The sequence below is a fragment of the Dromiciops gliroides genome, chromosome 1 (assembly GCF_019393635.1).
Source record: "Dromiciops gliroides isolate mDroGli1 chromosome 1, mDroGli1.pri, whole genome shotgun sequence".
NCBI classification, from domain to species: domain Eukaryota; kingdom Metazoa; phylum Chordata; class Mammalia; order Microbiotheria; family Microbiotheriidae; genus Dromiciops; species Dromiciops gliroides.
This window is the reverse complement of record NC_057861.1, coordinates 569,954,058-569,976,380: the sequence shown is the minus strand read 5'-3', so window position 1 is coordinate 569,976,380 and position 22,323 is coordinate 569,954,058. Positions and strand designations below refer to the sequence as shown.

Here is a 22,323-nt window from a genome sequence, read left to right as displayed (position 1 = left end):
CTATAGGATCCAAGGTCAGGCAGTGTTCCCTATCCACTGGATGTCTTGGGAGAGTATCTTATTGGGCAAGTTCACCACGGCAAGTGATGTGTGGGCCTTTGGGGTGACACTGTGGGAGACCTTCACTTTTTGCCAAGAGCAGCCATATTCTCAGCTGTCAGATGAACAAGTCATCGAGAATACTGGAAAATTCTTCCGAGACCAGGGGCAACAGACATACCTGCCACAGCCTGCAATCTGCCCTGATCCTATTTATAATCTGATGCTTAGCTGCTGGAGAAGAGACACCAAGAACAACTGTCATTAGGCGTTTCTAGGTTTTTAAAAATTTAACCTATAGACTATCATATTTATGACCTGTTGGAACATAGAAAAGAGCAGATTTTTAAATATACTGGGGTATAAATGTGCATCTTCATACAAACCTGACTGATTTTAGACATTAGCAACTTATCATATCTGTCTTCAGTTCTACTCAAATATATAATGCTGTTGAAGCCTTAGAAGCCAGGAGGCCTACTGAGTTTTTTGTTGTTGTTATTGTTTTTTTAATGGGGCAATGGGGGTTAAGTGACTTGCCCAGGGTCACACAGCTAGCAAGTGTAAAGTGTCTGAGGCCAGATTTGAACTCAGGTACTCCTGAATCCAGGGCCAGTGCTTTATCCACTGTGCCACCTAGTCACCCTGCCTACTGAATTTTAATGTATGGATCTTGACCCACTAAACAAAAGGGAGAAAAGCCAAGGGAATAAATGGTATGCTACATTTTCTAAACTGCACAGTTTAGGAAATGAACATCTAAACTATGCCAATGATTCTCAATAGACAATCTTACTATGCTTTGTTTGCCTTCAGTGAGTTGAAAGTTGAAACAAATTATCTGGGTGAGCTGGTGTATCATCAACTTGTGTTGGATAAATTTTCCATTTGGTCAGTTATCCAGACCTTTTGCATGCTGCTTTTTTACTTTTGTCAGTAGTTTGTTTTTCTAGAGCTCAGTGGAAATGAGCTATGAACTCACCTCAAAGAAGTGTTCCTCTATTAAAAGAGACAAAGATAAGTAGGGGAGGTAAAACTCAAAACAGTTAATTTTGCTGCAAGAGATGAACTCTGGACAAAATGCTGTTAGGTAAAAAGGTTAAAAGAAATGTCTAAAGTAAGATTTTTTGATTAACTATAGATTTTATTGATCCCTGTAATCAAGATCATCCAATAGCACAATAATGTAGAACTGAGTTGAATAGTGCTATGCAGAACACCCCATAGGAATTTTGACCTTCAATCCTTGGGCTATCACTGCAACAAAATCATCAAGAGACAATGCCTCTGTTGCCAAAGAGGGTTTTGTAGTTCATGACAGCACTGAAGTTCCATGACTACAAATCAAAATATTAATTCATTCTTAGAAATTATGACCCTCTACTATTGGTGAGCTTTCTATGGGTATGAAACAGATAAGAAGGAAGGAAAGAGTAAACAATCAGGCCACACAAGGGATATGAGTGTTAGGCTTCATTGATTAATTAATTAAGAAGGATCTAGAAATAAGATCAAGGCAAGACAAAATATGGAAAACCACAACTAAACACACACAAAACTAATCCATAAAAACTCAACAATCTATTCCCTATTGGAGCCAGTAGACAGCTTGTTCTGTGATATTTAGATCATCACATTCAATAGCCTAATCCAGTCCCTCAAATGGGGAGGGAAGCCTAATATAATGAAATGAGTACTGCACTTGAATTCAATTTCTTATTAAGTAAAATGAGGGGTTGGACAATATGACATTTCCTTCTAGTTCTTTATACATGATCTTATGAAGGGATATAAGAATGACATTGATAGATTAAAGGGTGAAAGAATATAGAAGGGTATAAAGATTAATGATGCCCCACTGATGGGGACACTGCCAGGACTGTGAATTATCTTTGATAAGGGATACAAACAAGAACACCTAAAAGTGTTCTGAAATATGTGTGTGGGGGGGGGGCAACTAGGTGGCACCGTGGATAAAGCACCGGCCCTGGATTCAGGAGGACCTGAGTTCAAATCTGGCCTCAGACACTTGACACTTACTAGCTGTGTGACCCTGGGCAAGTCACTTAACCCCCATTGCCCCACAAAAAAAAAATGTGTGTGTGATTTTATAAATAAAATATGTGTGTATATATGTATATTCCTTATATACCATTTATACTTAGCAAAGAATAAAAGAGGTAGAGCTCCTTATATTCTTATGGAAAGTACTGTGCTTCTCTCTGAAGTGAGTACAATTATAATCCCTTTCCAATAGTCATATAAGTGAGACAACTCAGATACAAAGGGAATTTCTTCTAAGATTTGAAGAATTTCCTAGATTTGAGTGAGAATACTCAAAAAACATGAGTTGAAATTCATTGGACTCAAAATTATTCTAATAAAAATTAACAACTCATTAAAGCATTTTGTGTTTGAGCTATTACTATGCTTCTTGTCATTTAACTATCCTCAAATAAATGCACCATGAAAACCAAAATAAACCTTTAAAGGAATCAAATATGAAAGCAAACAAGTTACTTGTTTTTAACAACCAACTAAACAAATATTTAATTAACAGTCTAATTATTTGGGGCAGCTAGGTGGCACAGTAGATAGAGCACCAGCCCTGGATTCAGGAGTACCTGAGTTCAAATCTGGCCTCAGACACTTAACACTTACTAGCTGTGTGACCCTGGACAAGTCACTTAACCCCAATTGCCTCACCAAAAAACAAAAACAAAAAAGAAACAAACAAACAAAAACCAGTCTAATTATTTGGAGACTTCATTCACAAAGCTGTGTTAACTAGCTTTGGAAATGGAAAAGAGAAGCTTTATGTACTAGAGAATCAGTAGATCAAGTTCTTGAGGAATGAGCAATAAAACAATGTTTCTAGAAGGTCAGCTAGGTAGCACAGTGGGTAGAGTTCCCGACCTGGAGTCAAGAATATCTCAGTTCAAATCCAACTTCACACACTTACTAGCTATGTGACCTTGGACACTTAATTCTTTCTGCCTCAGTTTCCTCATCTGTAAAATGAGCTGGGGAAGGAATCATCAAGCCATTCCAGTATCATTGCCAAGACAATTCCATATGGGTCACGAAGAGTCAGACATGACTGAAATGACTAAAAAACAAGAAGAAAAGAAGGATAGGGAATTTTTGAAACTCTAGTGAGGATATGAAAAGTGTTTACCAGATCAATAAAACAGGACTTGTAGATTATCTCATAAGTCACTTTTTCTCAGACTTTCCTATAGAGTTTGTTAGTCTGTTTTTCATCGAATTACCTACAAAATAGAACAGAAATGCTACATGGGCAGAGGAATGAGAGCAATAGTTGGGGAATATAAAATTACACAGAATGAGATTCTCCAAGAAAAAAAAGGAAATAAGGAAAAACAAAACTAAAGGGAGGTGAAAAATTAATAGAAGAGCACTAGAACAATAGAGAATGCAAAGGAAAATTTCAATTAAAACTTAAAAGCTTTTAGGGGGCAGCTAGGTGGCGCAGTGGATAAAGCACTGGCCCTGGATTCAGGAGTACTTGAGTTCAAATCCAGCCTCAGACACTTGACACAGCTGTGTGACCCTGGGCAAGTCACTTAACCCCCATTGCCCCGCCAAAAAAAAAATCAAAACTTAAAAGCTTTTAAATGAACACAGTCAATAGAAATAGAATTAGAAGACAAGTTAATTGGGGGAAAACTGCAACAAATATTTCTCATTGAAATCTGATATCCAAATAACAAAATTCATCTGGAAAAACAAAAAATCAAGAATATCCAGGGAAATAATGAAAAAAAATTCACAGGAAGGTGGGTTAGCGGTACCAAACCTGGAGCTTTACTATAAAGTGGCAGTCATCAAAACTATCTGGTACTGGCTAAAAAATAGAGTGGTAGATCAATGGAATAGGCTAGGCTCAGGAAATGCAGTAGTAAATGACACTAGTAATGTAGTGTTTGATAAACCCAAAGACTCCAGCTTCTGGGATAGGAACTCAGTATTTGACAAAAACTGCTGGGAAAACTGGAAGATAGTATGGCAGAAATTAGGCTTAGACCAACATCTTACACCTTATACTAAAATAAGGTCAAAATGGATACATGATTTAGACATAAGAGGTGATACCATAGGTAAATTAGGAGAGAAAGGAATAGTGTACCTATCAGATCTTTGGAAAGGAGAACAGTTTTTGACCAAACATGAGATAGAGTATATTATAAAATGCAAAGTGGATGATTTTGATTATATTAAATTAAAAAAATTTTGTACAAACAGAAGCAATGCATCCAAAATTGGAAGGGAGACAGAAAGCTGGGAAACAATTTTTGAGGCCAGTGCTTCTGATAAAGGCCTCATCTCTAAAATATATAGGGAATTAAATCAAATTTATAAGAATCCAAGTCATTTCCCAATTGAGAAATGGTCAAAGGATATGAACAGGCAGTTTTCTGATGAAGAAACCAAAGCTCTCTATTCCCATATGAAAAAATGCTCTAAATCTCTAATGATTAGAGAGATGCAAATTAAAACAACTCTGAGGTACCACCTGACACCTATCAGATTGGCTAAAATGACAAAAAAGGAAGATAATAAATGTTGGAGAGGCTGTGGGAAAATTGGAACACTAATGCATTGTTGGTGGAGCTGTGAGCTGATCCAACCATTCTGGAGAGCAATTTGGAATTATGCCCAAAGGGCAATAAAGCTGTGCATACCCTTTGACCCAGCAATCCCACTTTTAGGTCTTTTGCCCAAAGAAATCATGGAAGGGGGAAAGGGACCCACATGTACAAAAATATTTATAGCTGCTCTTTACGTGGTAGCAAGGAATTGGAAGTTGAGGGGGTGCCCATCAATTGGGGAATGGCTGGACAAGTTGTGGTATATGAATACAATGGAATACTATTGTGCTGTAAGAAATGATGAGCAGGAAGAGTTCAGAGAAACCTGGAGGGTCTTACGTGAGCTGATGATGAGTGAGATGAGCAGAACCAGAAGAACATTGTACACAGTATCATCAACATTGAGTGTTGACCTACTGTGATGGACTATATTCTTCTCACCAATGCAATGGTACAGAAGAGTTCCAGGGAACTCATGATAGAAGAGGATCTCCAGATCCAAGAAAAAAAAAGAAAGAACTGTGGAGTATAGATGCTGATTGAACCATATTATTTCTTTTGTTTTGGGTGCTGTTGGTTTTTTTTTTTTCTATTTTGAGGTTTTGCATCACTGCTCTGATTCTTTCTCTTGTAACAGGATTAATGCAGAAATAGGATTAATGTTATTATGTGTATATATATGTGTGTGTATATATATATATGTATATGTATATGTATATGTATAGAGATATATAGATATAACCTATATCAGATTACCTGCTGTCTAGGGGAGGGGGGAGGGAGGGGAGGGAGGGAGAAAAATCTGAAATTGTAAAGCATGTATAAACAAAAGTTGAGAACTATCTTTACATGTAACGGAAAAAATAAAATATCTCATAAAAAATATATATAATAAAAAAAAAAAGAAATCTGATATCCAAGATAAACAGAGAAATGAAATAATATAGGAGAATGAGAGCTGTTCCCGAGTGAGTAAGTGATCAAACAATATAAACTATCAATTTTTTAAAGAGCAAACACAAGATATCCACAATAAAAATCCTCCAAAACACTAATAATAAGGGAAATGCAAACTCAAAGTACTGGGGTTTCACCTTATACCCATGAGTTAGGAAAAGATGATAAAATATGAGAAAAAAATGGTGACACTATGAATTGGTTCAAATGTAAAAGTTAAGGGACTATAGAATTATTAATGGTAGAATATAGTTAAATACATGCTTTCTGAATTCACTGAAGGGAGCAATACATAGATATTGGATTGAAATTCCCTATCTGGGAGTAGTTCTCTAAAAAGGCCTCTGGAGCCAATGCTATAGGTGCATAAGCAAACAGGCAGCTTTCAGCACAAGTACCCACCCCACAGCACCCCCCCCCCCTTATTTAAGCATTGCCTCAGGCAAACAGGCAGCCTCCAGCAGCCAGACTGCCACATGCTTCAGTGTAGCCATGAGCAACAAGGTAGATCTGTAGAAACATTTCACTGGCCTCAGCACACACTAGACAACAGCACTAGGATCCCAGTCTAGCACCAGGTAACCTGCCAGACCACTAAAGTGTCCAGCAGTGCCAACTACCCCACCCCCTCAGCACACCACCAGACATTAGGGTCTCCCATAAGCCTTAGGGCAATATTAGTGCAGCACCAGGTAAACAGCCAGGGGACTGCAGCCCTTAGCACAAGAGACCTGAGACAGTAAACCATGGTAGCAGAGCTCAAGTTTCAAAGTAAATAAAAAGGCCAAAAAAGATGAGCAAAACCCACCAACAACAAAAATCTGACCATAGAAAGTTATTATGGTGACAGGGGAGATCAAAACACAAATTTGGAAGAGGACAACATTGTGAAAACACCTATTGGCAAAACCCCACAGAAAAACAAGAAGTGGTCTTGAGCCCAGAAAGAACTAATGGAAGAGTTCAAAAAGGATCTTAAAAATCATATAAAAGAGGTAGAAGAAAATTGGAAATAGAAATGAGTGATGATGCAAGAGAATTATGAAACATAATTTCCAAGTCAGCAGCTTGGAAAAAGAAAACAATTGCTTAAAAAGTAGAGCTGGCCAAATGGAAAAGGAGATATAAAAATCTACTGAAGAAAACAGCACCTTAAAGAGTATAATTGGCTGAAAGGAAAAGGAAGTACAAAAAGTAACTGAGGAAAACAACTTCTCAAAAGTTAGAATTGGGCAAGCAGAAGATAATCACTCTGTGTGACATCAAGAATCAATCAGTGGGGCAGCTAGGTGGTACAGTGGATAGAGCACTGGCCCTGGAGTCAGGAGCACCTAACTTCAAATCTGGACTCAGACACTTAATACTCACTAGCTGTGTGACCCTGGGCAAGTCACTTAACCCCAATTGCCTCACTAAAAACAAACAAAAAACCCCCCAAAGAATCAATCAAAGAAATTCAAAATAATGAAAAAAATAGAAGAAAATATAAAATATCTTATGGGAAAAACAATTGACCTGGAAAATGAATCCAGGAGAAACAATGTCAGAATCACTGGACTACCTGAAGGCCATAATCAAGAGGAGGGCCTGGACAGCATCTTTCAAGAAAGTATCTAGGAAAACTGCCCTGATATCCTGGAAGCAGAGGGCAAAATAGGCATTGAAAGAATCCACTGATCACCTCAGGAAAGTGTAATGATTGGAGTGACACCACCTGCTGGAGAGTTACTGAGGAGAAGGTGTCTGAGGGCAAGTCATGCAGCTTTTCTTTGGCGTCAGGAAGTGACATTTGCTCGTGGGTACTGTCTATCAAAGCTACCAGCCAATTATCTTAGAGCTGTGTGTGCGTGTGGACGGAATGTTCCCAGTTTCACAGGAGGCTTGTGGGATGAAGAAGGGGTGGTTTGCTCTCTTTCATCAGGACTCTCATGGAGAGTGGAGCAGAATTGTGAGCTCCCTTTGAAAGATAGATGAATCTAGGCCTCTTTCTCTCTTCACCAAATTCTTATTCTCCTTAATAAATGCTTAAAAGTCTAAACTCTTGCTAAGGCTTCTAATTTCATGGCAACCACTCAGATATTTTAGACAGTATAACTAGAATTTTAGCCCCTTACAAAAGAGATCCCAAAATTAAAAATCAGAAACATAATAACCAAAATTCAGAACTATTAGGTCAAGGAAAAAATGCTGCAAGTAGCCAGAAAGAAATAATTCAAATGTCAGGTAGCCATAATCAGGATTACACAGGATTTAGCAGCTGCAACATTAAAGGACTTGGTCATTCATAGTTGATCATCACACAATGTTGCTGATACTATGTACAATGTTTTCCTGGTTCTGCTAACTTCACTTTGAATCAGTTCATACAAGTCTTTCCTGGTTTTTCTGAGAGGATACTCCTCATCATTTTGTATTGCACAATAGAATTCCATGATATTCATATACCACAGCTTGTTTAGCCATTCCCCAAATTTTTAGATGAAGAAATCAATGCTATCTATAGACCTATGAAGAACTACTCTAAATCACTTTCAATTAGAGAAATACAAATTAAAAAAAAAACCTCTGAGGCACCTCCTCACACTTATAGATTGGTCATTATGACCGGAAAAGAAAATTATAAATGTTGGAAAGGATAAGGAAAAATTTGGAACACTAATACACTGTTGGTGGAGTTGTGAACTGATCCAACCATTTTAGAGAGCAATTTGGAACTATGCTTAAAGGGCAACTATACTGGGCATATCAGCACAGTTTGATCCAGCAATGCCACTACTAAATCTGTATGCCAAAGAGGTAATAAAAAAAGGGAAAATGACCTGCATATCCAAAAGTATTTATAGCAGCCCCTTTTGTGGTGGCAAAGTATTGAAAATTGAGGGGATGACCATCAATTGGGGAATTGCAGGATATCATTGCAGATACTACTTTGAGCAAGAATCTGAGAAGTGGAGTAGCCCTTGTAACCAATAAAGGGTGAGAAAGGCAGTATTGAGATATAATCGCAAAAATGACAGAATGATATATGTTTTAATCCAAAGAAAACCATTAAAAATCACAGTAAAACAAATCTATGCTGAAACCTCTGATGCCAACAAGGCCAAAGTTGGTCAATTCTATAAAGACCTACACCTTTTAGAAATAACACCATTTTTAGGGCCAGCTAGGTGGCATGGGGCAGTGGTGGTGCAGTGGATAGAACACCAGCCCTGGAGTCAGGAGGACCTGAGTTCAAATTCAGCCTCAGACACTTAACACTTACTAGCTGTGTGACCCTGGGCAAGTCACTTAACCCCAATTGCCTCACTAAAAAAAAAAAAGAGAGAGAGAGAGAGAGAGAAATAACACCATTTTTAAAAAAAAGAAATAACACCATTAAAAGGTGTCACATTCATCATAGGGGATTGGAATTCTGAAATAGGAATTCAAAAGATAATTGGGTATTTGGAATAGTAGGCAAGTTTGAACTTGGAGTACAAAATGAATCAGGGTAAAGACTAATAGAGTTTTCTCAGGGCAACTTGCTGGTCATAGCAAACATTCTCTTTCAACAAGCAAAAAGATGACTCTACATATGGATATGACCAGGCAGTCAATATTTTTTTTTGGTGAGGCAATTGGGGTTAAGTGACTTGCCCAGGGTCACACAGCTAGTAAGAATTAAGTGTCTGAGGCCAGACATGAACTCAGGTCCTCCTGAATCCAGGGTTGGTGCTCTATCCACTCTGCCACCTAGCTGCCCCCAGGTAGTCAGTATTGAAGGCAGCCTGATTATATACTTTGCAAAGGTGGAAAAGCTCTATACAGTCAATTAAAAGTAGAACTGGAGTTCATAGCTTTTTATTGCAAAATTCAGATTGAATTAAGTAATAAAACCATCAAAACATATAGTTTTGACCTAAATAGCATCCTGTCAGAATATGAAGTGGAAGTGATAAATAGATTTAAGAGATTACATCTGGTAGAGTACCTGAAGAACTATGAACAAAGATTCACAATATTGTGTAGTAGGCAGCAACAACAACAACAAAAAACCATCCCTCAGAAAAAGAAGAGGAAAAAAGCAAAATGCCTGTCTGATGAGGCTTTATAAATCCCTGAGAAAGAAGGAAAACAAAAAGTAAAAGAGAAAGGGAAAGTTATATCCAACTGAATGCAAAATTCCAAAAATTAGCAAGAAGAGATAAGGTTTTCTTAAATGAACAATGCAAGGAAATGGACAAAAACATTAGAATGGGAAAGACAGGAGATCTCTTCATGAAAATTAGAGGTATCAAAGAAACATTTAATGTAAAAATGGCCATAATAAAAGACAAAAATCGTAGGGACTTAGAAGTAGAAGACATTAAGAAAACATGGCAAGAATATACAGAAAACCTATTAAAAAAAATAACATGATATCATCAATAACCATGCTGGTGTGGTATTGATCTAGAGCCAGACATTCTGGAGAATGAAGTCAAGTGGGCCTTGTTAACAATAAAGCTTATAGAGGTAATGAAATTCTAACTGAGTTATTTAAAATCCTAAAAGATAATGCCATTGAAGTGCTGCACTCAATATGCCAGCAAATTTGGAAAACTCAACAGTTTCAATCAATTATAAAAGATTAGTTTATGTCCCAGTACTAGAAAAGGACAATGCCAAGGAATGTTCAAATTACCAAACAACTGCATTCATTTCACACACCAGCAAAGTTATGCTAAGATTGTGCAAGTCAAGCTTCAGAAACATGCAAACTGAGAATTATCAGAAGAGCATGCTAGTTTTCAAAGAAGCAGAAGAACTAGAGTGGTCTTGCCAATTGGCAACATTCACTGGATCATGAAGAAAGTAAGGGAGAGTTCCAGAAAAACATCTACTTCTTGTCATTGACATCACTAAAGTCTCTGACTTCTGTGGACGACAACAAAATGTCACAAACCCTCAAAAAAAAGGGAGTGCCAGATCATTTTACTTGTCCCCTGAGGACCCAGTATACAGGTCAAGAAGCAACAGTTAGAACTAAACATGGAATAACTGATTGGTTTAAGATTGGGAAAGAAGTACAACAAGGCTATATGTTGTCAACTAATTTATTTAACTTAAATATATAGTACATTATGAGACATGCCAGCCAAGACAAATAAAAAACAGAATTAAGGTTGCCAGGAGAAATGCCAATAATCTCAGATATGCCAATCATACCATTCTGAAGGCAGGAAGTAAAGAATTAAGAAGCCTCTTGATGAGTGTGAAAGGAGAGTGTTGAGGATGGCTTGAAACTTAATGTCAAAAAAACTAAGATCTTGGCAACTGATTGCATCATTGGCTGACAGAGGGAAAAGAAATGGAAGCAGAGTCAGATTTTATATTCTTGAGCTCAAAAATCATTTGAGACAGTGATTGCAGCCATGAAATTAAAAGATTCTTGCTCCTTAGAAGGAAAGCCAAGGCAAATTTGGATAGCATATTAAAAAGCAGAGACATCACCTTGGTGACAAAGGTCTGTTTAGTCATAGCTATGGTTTTTCCAGTAGCAATGTATGACTATGAGAGTTGGATAATAAAGATGACCACAGTATAAATGCTTTTGAATTGTAGTGATGGTGAACACTTGTGAGAGTCCCATGGACAGTAAGGAGGTCAAATCAGTCAATACTTAAAGAAATTAATTCAGATTATTCATTGAAAGGCAGCTTGGTGGCAAAGTGGATAAAGTGCTGGGACTAAAGTCAAGAAGAATCATCTCCCTGAGTTCAAATATGGCCTCATTTACTAGCTATGTGAACCTGAGCAAGTTCCTTAATCCTATTTGTCTCAGTTCCTCATCTACAAAATGAGATGAAGAAGGAAATGACAAACCACTCCAGTATCTTTGCCAAGAAAACTCCAAACAGGATCACAAAAAGTCAGACCCAACTAAAACCACTTCATACTGCTCCTGATATCTACTGTTATATGATTAATTACCTGTCCCAACCAGCAGGATTGCTCTGCTGATGGTACAATTTGACAGTTTTCTTAGGATTTTTTCTGGCTGTCTATCATAGCAAGTTCCAACCAACCCTCATCTTTATCACCTCAGGAAGAAACAGAAAGAAACAATCATTAGCATTGTGCTATGTGGAGCTTGGTGCTGGTTAGAATATGAAAAAAATATTTTAGTCATTGATGCTGGTCCACATGGCTCAAACCTCAAAGTGCAAAAACAAAAAAGAAGCAAATAACAAAAGCAGAAGAAAACATTGTTCTTTTGACTCTTACTGATTAGGCAACCATGGTCAAGGTACTTAACTTTTCAGTGCTGCTAGGCAACTTTCTAAGACTATAGGTTAAAGAAGAATAGAGTTCTCCATAAAGATAAAATTACATATCCAGAACAAAAACAACAAAAAAGAGTAACCCATTTCCCTCCACATCACACTTTAACAATATGTGTGTATGTGTATGGCAAGGTACTTAAACATATTCCTGGGTCTAAATTTCCTTATATATAAAACAAGAGAACTGCATTAAATAATCTCTAAGGTTACTTTGAGCTATAACTAATTAATCAATCAATAAGCATGTATTAAGTATCTACTGTGTACCAAAATGAAATAACCCTGTCCATAAGAAGCTTGAATTCTATTGGGGGAGACAACAAATGTTAATAAGTATATACAAAACAAACAGATGATAAATATAATGGGGAGGTAAACGAGGGCATCAGGAAAGGCTTCATGTAGAAGGTAGGAATTCAGGCAAGTTCTAAAGGAAAGAAGAGATTCTAAGAGGAGGTTTGAATTGCAGCCACCTGTACAAAGGCAAAGAAAAAGGAGACAGAATGCTATATTAGAAGAACAGAAATATGACCAGTTTAGTTGGATGGTAAAGAACAGGAAATAGAATAATGGCCAGTTTGAGAAGGGTTAAAAAATAAAAGAGGAGCCTATCCTATATACAGGAGATCATCCAAGATCCTCCAGACCCTTGAGGCAACAGGGAAACATTGGAGTTTACTGAATATTTGAATAACCTGGTTAGATCTGAGCTTTAGGAAAATCATTTTGGAAGTTGTATAAAGGATACACTGGATAAGAAGACTCTTGAGGTAGTGAGACCAATTAGGAGTCTCTTGCAAGAATCAGATGATAGACTGAACTATGGTAGTGGTCATGTGAGTAGAGAGAAGCAGAAAGAGATGTTGTGGAGGTAAAAATGACAAGACCTAGAAACTAACTGAATGTGTTAGGTGAAAAAGTGTTTAAGAATTATGCCAAGGTTGTGAACCTGGATGACTGGAAGGATGGTAGTGTCTTCGAAAAGAATAATTATAATTTATTTGGCTTATTTTTTGTTGTGTCTATTCCATATTGATTTAGCACAAAATGAAAGGAGTAGAAAAATCCTGAATTTTTCTTTGTCTTCTGGGAATAAGTTTCTCTAAAGCTATGATTGCATGATATGCATATACATTTAATACTTTTATTCCAATATTATATTTTACATTTTACCTTTTGGTGTGGGAATAGGGCTGTCAGGTCCGTCCAATTGTCCCAAAGGGTCATTTGTATCAGGAATTTCAATTTCACCTAAATGAAAAGAATAGAGTATACATTTTAAATAAAATTTATTTTTGAGTCATTTTCTTCTTTCTTTTAAAGAATTGTCTACTGAAAAAGTTTATTTATCATTGTCAAATATATATTAAGTACATACTATGTATATGACAATGTGCTTAGAATTAGATACATTTAGAGGCATTAGATTAAAACTCTCAGTCTAATCAAACAGTAGAATTCAAATGCCTCCTAAATACATTTTTCATATCAGACATCAGAATTGGAACTTTTGATATTTAAGTTTCAGAAGTTTACCTGAGCACATCTTTACACTAATTAACATTTTCTATTCATTGGTTAGATCAGAGCTTCTTAAAGTTTTCCCACTTGCTATCCCATTTTGCCTGAGAAATTTTTACACAACCCCAGGTATATAGGTATATAAACTATGTGTACATAACCTTTTACTGTTGTCAAATTTTTTGTGACCCCCACATTCAGTTATGCAATGCCATATGAGGTCCTGACCCATAGTTTAAGAAGCTTTGGGTTAGATCCACTATCTTTCCTTCTTCACCTATCTCCCTAGTTACAATGATTTAGTAGAACCCAAGAGATGGCAGAGACCCATCAATGGAATTGATAGTTCTCTCTAGGTAGATGCAACCAGTCCATGCAAAGCTCAGTTTAATTTATGTCTATTATTGGTGACATATATCCTAGATGTAACACATTTTTACAAAAATTCAAATTGCATCAAAGTGAAAGTATACATGGAAATGATGATTGTATAAACATCCTGTAATCAATTACAAATTAAATTTTATTAGAAATCATTTTTCCTCTTTCAATTTGTAAATTATGAACTTTCTATATTTCCTTCATTCCAGGATTTATGACCCCAAAATGAAGCATTTTCTCTTCATTTCTTAACCTAAAAAATGGCATCCAAAAGGTCCTTTTAGAGGCCATGAAGAGCAAATGTTAGTATGTTCCTGCCACAGGTTCTGATACTCTTAATTTGATAAATGTTCTCTAGTTTTTTAAAAATTCAACTTTGTTTCATGAAACATTTTAACATTCATATTGAAAGGCTGAACTTTAAAACCCAGAACCTGTTTCATTTGGTAAATGAGAGCAAGCAACAATTTCATTAATAAAATAGGCTGTAGTAGATTTAGATGCTTTCAGACACTTGAACTTAATTTGGAACTGCAATAGAAAACAAAGTTGTTTTCAAACAGGTCTGAGTACATGCAGAATTCATATTCACCAATACTAATTTCTCTCGGCCATTTAAAAATTTATTTCCTAAATCATCATGCTAAGACAATTGTAAGTAAATTGTAAGTAAATATCATGGGGAGCAAATAGGATGGAGAGACATAGCAATAGTAACTGGGGGAAAAAGTTGAAGCAGAGGCAAGAACAATGTAAGATGAGGATGATGAGGATGACGATGATGATGATACTTACTTTACTGGACTATTGTGAAGAAAATTCTTTGTCAGGTATAAGGTCAACTATTGTTGTTGCAATAATCAACCTCATGCATGTTTTGTAAGGAAATCTCCCTTTAAAGTACTATATAAATGTACTTTACTATAGTTTACTATAAAATTGACTATGTATAAAAATCTCACAAGAAAAAATGCAAAAACTCTTTTCAGACAATAATGCAATAAAAATTACATTTTAAATAAAGGGTCATTGAACCATACATTAAAAGTTAATTGGTCAATTTGGAATTATGCCCAAAGGGCTATAAAGCTGTGCATACCCTTTGACCGAGCAATACCACTTTTGGGTCTTTTTCCCAAAGAGATCATAAAAAAGGGAAAAGGACCCACATATACAAAAATATTTATAGCTGCTCTTTTTGTGGTGGCAAGGAATTGGAAATTGAGGGAATGTTCATCAATTGGGGAATGGCTGAACAAGTTGTGGTATATGAATGTAATGGAATTCTATTGTGCTGTAAGAAACAATGAGCAGGTGGAGTTTAGAGAAACCTGGAAGGACTTGCATGAACTGATGATGAGTGAGATGAGCAGAACCAGAAGAACATCATACACAGTATCATCAACATTATGTGTTGATCAACTCTGATAGACTAGATTCTTCTCACCAATCCAATGGTACAAGAAAAGAAAAAGGAACTGTGGAATATGGATGCTGATTGGACCATACTATTTCTTTTGTTTTTGGTGCTGTTGGTTTTCTGTTTTGAAGTTTTTCCTTTTTCCTCTGATTCTTCTCTAATAACATGACTAATGCAGAAATATGTTTAATGTTATTATGTATATATAACCTATATCAGATTACCTGCTGTCTAGGGGAGGGGGGTGGGGAGGGAGGGAGAAAAATTTGAAATTGGAAATCTTGTATAAACAAATGTCGAAAACTACTTCTACATGTAACTGGAAAATAATAAAATATTTTTATTCAAAAAAAAAGTTAATTGGTGTGGAAATTTATTTTGATTTGGGGACCCTACCTTTAGACTGACATTAGAAAGCCTTAGGCCCTCAGGGTCTCTTCTGTGTGGGAGGTGCTGGTGCCTCTCCCCCTCTGCTTGAACTGAGCCAAAAAGCCCCATGGGCTGCACAAGACACTAGGTCAGACAGCTGGGGAGAAAAAGTCCTCAGCTCCCTCCGACCTGAGCGGAGGTATCCGAGAGATCCTGGGCTTGTCCAGGCTGGGCTCTGGTGTAGCATGTGAGGCTCAAGCACACCCCCCACCACCAGCCGCAGCCCTGGCTGGAGGATTAGCTTGGTCTGTGGGGGAACAGGAAGCCCCGAGATTTGAGTGGAGAGAAGAAAAGGTATATATGGACCTGGGAGTTAGACAGCCAGGAGTTCACACAAGGAGAAGGGGGGCTGAGAAGAGGTCAAGAGGCGGCTGATGAGATTAGAAATGTTGGAGATAGAGAGACTGGAGGAGGGCAGACTAGAGACGGGACGCAGGACTACAAGGACACAGGAGAAGGCTAAAGGACTAGGAGCAGAGAAAAGAGAGGCCGAAGGGCAGACTGATGGAGCAGACAGACAGAAGGTCGGTGAGAGAGAAACACAGGGGTTCAGCGGTGGCAGTAAGGAGAGGAAAGTTAGAAGCAGTGAAAGGGACTCAGTTAGAATAAAGGACCTGAGTGCCCTAAGGCAAGAGGCGGCTAAGGCCCTTATTGTATTGAAAAAGTTCCTGGGGCAGCAGGTGAAAGCACCTGGGAACACAGTCAGGTTGTACATTTTATTTCCCTGTATTCTTAATTTTAAAAAGTATCTCATAAATAAACTCTGCTTTGATTATTTAGTTAAGAGGCTTCTTAATATTTTGCTTATCAATTTGGGAGTGGAGCAGTGTGGTGGAACTTTATAAATGGCCCACATTAAATTAACATCAGTCAGATAGCCAAATAGTCAAAAGTCCCTAGATTAGTCCTCTAGTCAGATTAGCCCCCAAATCAGAACCAATCAGCAAAAATATTTCTACATTTAATGGCGACCCAGATGGGACTTATGGCCCAATTATAATTTTCCTAAACCTATAATTTTTATATAGTTATAATTTTTCATAAATCCAATTATGTAAATTTTCCAGTTTAGATATGGTTGCTAATAATTATTTTTTTACATTGGTAATGAAATAATATCTTACAAAATGAGTGGGTCATAGGAAAAAAAATCACTAATTTCATTAAATAGAATGAAACTACATCCTAAAATTTGTGGGATGTAGTCAAAGCAGTGCTTAGGGAGAATTTTATATCTACAATAAAAGGAGAAAAAGAGGAAATCAAAGAATTGGCCATACAACTAAAAAAAGTGAAAGTTGGATGATAGCTTGACATTAAAGGTGTGATGAGCACCCCTGAAAAGGGCAAAATCATTACACCAGAAGTGCTAGTTCTCTTTGAACACCCCATATACCACTAGAAAAATTAAATACCTATTGCTGAAAATATCAAAAAAATCTCTCTCCATCATGAATTTATAATTTGTCCTTCCAATTTTTGTTAAATACTTAACACTTTTCATATTTCCTAGTTATAGGTATGTACAAGAATTGAGATGGAAAACTGAATAAAATATAGTGCAATAGTCTATACTTCAACAAGGGAATTGACTCAAAAGGGGAAGAGAGAGCAGGTTCAGAATAAATTTATTTAGAAATTGGTTAATTTTAAATAACACCAGATTTTTAACTCCCTTCTATTCTTGACTATAAGTAATCAAGTTTTAATATATGGGATTGTTCATCAAGCAGTATTTAGAGATTTTTATGCTGCACTTAAATTGCTCATGCATTCCTATGGGCCACATAATGACTTAGAAAACTAAAAATTATTATGTTATATTGTATTTTATTGATCTTGTTAAACATTTTCCAATTATATTTTAATCTGGTTTCCCCATAGGGCGGCAAGTTCAACAACTCCGATGTTCTTCATCTAAAGATGACTTACAAAGTGCCTAAGCCTACTATATGATTTGTGATTGGCTCCAGAGCTGCTTTAGGTTTTCAATCTCCAATATTTTTAGAGGTACACCTAGGTTCTCACAAGGTATTATATGCCTGCCACTGGAATTACTAAGTAATAAGCACACAGACAAAGCAATAGAAGAGATGTATTGTTTAAAGTTTACATATAGATTTTGAGAAATAGAATAATTTTCACGTACTTGGAACCTTACTACTTAAAGGAACTCTATGGGGAATCCTTTTGTACAGAGGAAAACTTAATGAAAAAAAAACTTTAGTATTTGCAGGCAGAGCACATGGGTTCAAATTCCCACTCTGGTATTTATGTCATATGACCTTTAGCACTCTACTTAACCACTTTGGGTCTCAGTTCTCTCACTTTTTATTTTTTTATTTTTTTGCTGAGGCAATTGGGGTTAAGTGACTTGCCCAGGGTCCCACAGCTAGTAAGTGTTAAGTGTCTGAGGCCGGATTTGAACTCAGGTCCTCCTGACTCCAGGGCTGGTGCTCTATCCACTGCGCCACCTAGCTGCCCCTCTCTCACTTTTTAAATGCAGGAATTGGACTAGATCTCTAAAGTCCATTTTAGTTCTAATCTACCATCCTACAACTACTTCTATCTATCTGTCTATCTATCTAGTTAGATTTTTCATTACACTTCCTCAGAGGAGACAATTACAACACTTTAATTTCAGAGAATTTCTGAATGGGAAAAGTACCACAGGGTTATCTAGTTAACTGGCAACTGAAAAATAATCCCCTCTATAACATACCCAAAAAGTATTCATCCAGCCACTGCTTGAAGATCTCTAGTGACAGGGAACTCACTACCTACTTAAGTAGTTTGTTGAACTTTTAGATAGTTCTAATAGTTAACATGTTTTTCCTTATACTAAACCCAAATTTGCCTCTTTGCAATTTCCATCTATCACTCCTGATTTTTCTAAGGACAAACAGAATAAGTCTAATCCTCTTTTCCACATGATAGGCCTGCAAATACTTGGGAACATATGTGAAAGAACATTTTATTTTCTTCATTTTACCATACTCTTAGGCACAAGACTGTCAGAAACAATTTTATTCATTTAGATTATCCTGATCTAAGCATTTCTGCTAGAGAGATCCAAAGATAGAGCCAACCCATGACTCTGAAAATCTGTCTCTATTGTAAAATATTATTTACTTTCTGAGACTCTAACAATAAGCAAAATTACAAATAAACTAAAATATAGTTCTAGAACTCAGGAAAAAACTTCAGTTAACATTTTGCTGCATCAGATAGAACAATAGCTATATAACAACAACCTTAGAGAATAATTTTCTTGAATCCATTCAATTCCCCTTTGGCTATTCTCTTAAAGGGGCTATCCTTTACAGTTAGTTAAAAAAAAGAGATACTTCCACTAACTGATGACTTTCTCCTTCTCTTAACCTTTGCCCTAATCTGGTAAAAATATGAAAATAGAGAAGCGCCTTAATTAGATTCAGGTATTTTTCATTCTAAGTCCAGCTACCACCTCCATTTTCTGAGACTTTAGTGTTTTCTTCTTTTTTTTTTTTTGCAGGGCAATGGGGTTTAAGTGACTTGCCCAGGGTCACACAGCTAGTAAGTGTCAAGTGTCTGAGGCCGGATTTGAACTCAGGTACTCCTGAATCTAAGGCCAGTGCTTTATCCACTGAGCCACCTAGCCACCCCCTTTAGTTTCATTCTTAACATTTTATATACTTTCTTAAAAGAAAGTGATTAGCCTTCAGCTAAGTTAATTTAATATGTTTTCTTCATATATCTAAAAGAGAAAGGCAGGAACATAGATTATACTTAGTCTGCTATTCTTCTTTGTTTTTAATTTCTCCAAATGAAATGATCTTGAGGTCACACTTCTTAGGATGCCTGTCATTCAAAATTTTATCTACTCCTTAGAATATCATCTGCAAATTTGGTAAGCATACTATCAACGCTTGTACCCAAATCGTAGATTAAAATGTAAAAAAAAAAACCCAAAAAACCCCAAACCAAAATAAAACAAAACAAAAGAGCCAGGCATATATCTACCAAGCTAGACACAAAAGATAACAATTATCAAATAAATAAAACAAGATAAAAACTGTGGCTGTTGCCGCAGTTCATATAGCATTTCAGACTATATAAACTCATGATTCTCTAGTATCCAGGTACAACTGGAGGTATGATATTTGTAGTTGAAATGACATGCTGATTTAAGCCAAAATTACACATTGCAGTAAAATTTCCAATCACTAATATAAATGTCACAGAATGTTAGCATTGGAATGGACTTCCAGAATACATCTAGTCAAATCTACATATACTTTTTTTATAATAAACATTTTTCTTTATAGTTTTGGGTTCCAATTTTTGTCCCTCTTTCCCTCCCTCCCCTGTCCCCTCCCTGACTTGGCAAACAATCAGATATGGGTTATAAATGTATGATTATGTAAAACATTACCATATCTGTCATTTTGTATAAGAAAACTTGATTAAAAGAAAAAAATGAATGAAAGTGAAAAATAGCATACTTCAGTCTGTTCCATCAATATCAGTTCTTTCTTTGGAGGTGGATAGTATGTTTCATCCATAGTCCTTTGGGATTGCCTTGGATCATTGTATTGTTGAGAATAGCCAAATCATTCACAGTTCTTCATTGAACAATATTATTTTCTCTGTATACAAGGTTCTCTTGGTTTTGCTCACTTCACAATACATCATTTCATCCATGTCTTTCCAGGTCTTTCTGAAATCATCCTGCTTGTCACTGCTTATAGCACGATAATATTCCATCACCATCATATACCACAGTTTGTTTAACTTTTCCCCAATTGATGGGCATCCCTTTGATTTCCAATTATTAGCCGCCACAAAAAGAGCTGCTAGAAATATTTTTGTACAAATAGGTCTTTTCGGGCAGCTAGGTGGTGCAGTGGATAAAGCACTGGCCCTGGATTAAGGAGGACCTGAGTTCAAATCCAGCTTCAGAAATTTGACACTTACTAGCTGTGTAACCCTGGGCAAGTCACTTAACCCTCATTATCTGGCAAAAAAAAAAAAAAAAAAAAAAAAAAAGGTCTTTTCCTCTTGGGAGATGTCTTTGGGATATAGCAGTGGTATTGCTGGGATAAAAGGGTATGCACAGTTTTATATCCCTTTGGGCATAGTTCCAAATTGCTCTCCAGAATGGTTGGATCTTTTCATCCAGTTTTCTCAGCAGTTTTTGTCAAATAGTGATTTCTTATCCTGAAGGCAAAACAAGAGATTGCTATAATAATTTATCACTGAGTTTTCTGTGCCTAATTCCACTGATCCTCCTCTCTATTTCTTAGCCAGTACCAAATAGTTTTGATTATTGGTGCTGTAAAAATATTTTTATTAACTGCTCCTAATCTGACTGGGGGGCCTAATCTTATTGGAGGACTAATCAGGGGACTTTTGACTGGCTGGCTATCTGATTGCTATTAATTTAGTATGGGCGGTTTAAAAAATTTCCCCCAATGCTCCACTCCCAAAATTGATAAGCAAACAATTAAGAAGACTCTTAATTAAATAATCAAAGCAGAATTTATTTATAAAAATAAATGTAAGAGATAAGGGTTAAAAAATGCAAATTATACAACCTGTCTGCTTTTAATACAATAAAGACCATTGCCGCCTCTTGCCTTAGGGTATGCTCCAGCTTTCTCCAACTTTTACTCTTGCACCCCTGCTTCACTTTTTCTTTTTTTTTGGTGAGGCAATTGGGGTTAAAGTGACTTCCCCAGGGTCACACAGCTAGTAAGTGTTAAGTGTCTGTGGCCGGATTTGAACTCAGATACTCCTGATTCCAGGGCCGGTGCTCTATCCATCGTGCCACCTAGCTGCCCCCTGCTTCACTTTCATTGCTCAGCTCCTTTCTTCTAACTCCAAGCCCCTTTCACTTTGTCAACCCCCCTTACCATCTAACTTTCCTCTCCATACTGCCTCACTGAACCCCTGTGTTTCTCTCCTAGTGCTCCAGTGTCCTCCAGCCTCCTTTGTGCTGACTGGCCCTTTCTTGCTTTCTTCCTCTCTTGCTTTCTCCAACATCTTTGTTCTCTTAATCTTCCAGCCTCCTCTTTCACTGTCTTCTCCAATCTCTTCTGTTCTCTTAATCTTCTGGCCTCCCCCAACCTCCCTACGTCTCCCCTCTTCACTGTTTCGCGAGCTCCCCCTCTGTCTCTGTCAGCCCTCTTTTTATTAACCTGCTCTCCCAGGTGAAACCCTGGCTCACTGCCCCCAGGGCTGGCCCAGCCCCATGCTTTGCAGCCACAGCTGGGGCTGGGTGAAGCAAACCCCAGTGTCCCTGAGGGTTCTCGTTGGCCTTTTGAATGGGGCAAACGGGGGTGTGCCATGCCACACCTGTGGCTTGGGGTTTTCATCTGTGCCCAGCTCAGAGGCCTCCCTGCAGCTGAAATGGAGGGGAAGGGCCCTAGCCCCTCTTATACAGAAAAAAAACCCTGAGGGCCTAAGGCTTTTTAATCTCAGCCCAAAGGCAGGGTCCCCAAATCAAAATAAATTTCCACAGTGCTTTATTATATTGTATTAGTTCTAGTACAGCTAGGCCACCTTCCTTTGCATTTTTTCATTAATTACTTTGATATTCTTGACCTTTTTTCTTCCATATGAATTTTGTTGCTGTTTTTTCTAGCTCTATGAAATAATTTTTGGTAGTTTGATTGGT

General features: G+C 37.1%; 1 protein-coding gene across 1 annotated transcript in view; it reads right to left on the bottom strand.

Moving 5' to 3' along the window:
* Positions 1-22,323, bottom strand: part of ROR2 (receptor tyrosine kinase like orphan receptor 2) — a 301,924-nt gene that overhangs the window by 54,844 nt on the left and 224,757 nt on the right. The window contains exon 2 of the mRNA XM_043978627.1: positions 13,088-13,165. Coding sequence (XP_043834562.1) covers positions 13,088-13,165 — 78 coding nt within the window. The remainder of the gene's footprint in view (positions 1-13,087; positions 13,166-22,323) is intronic.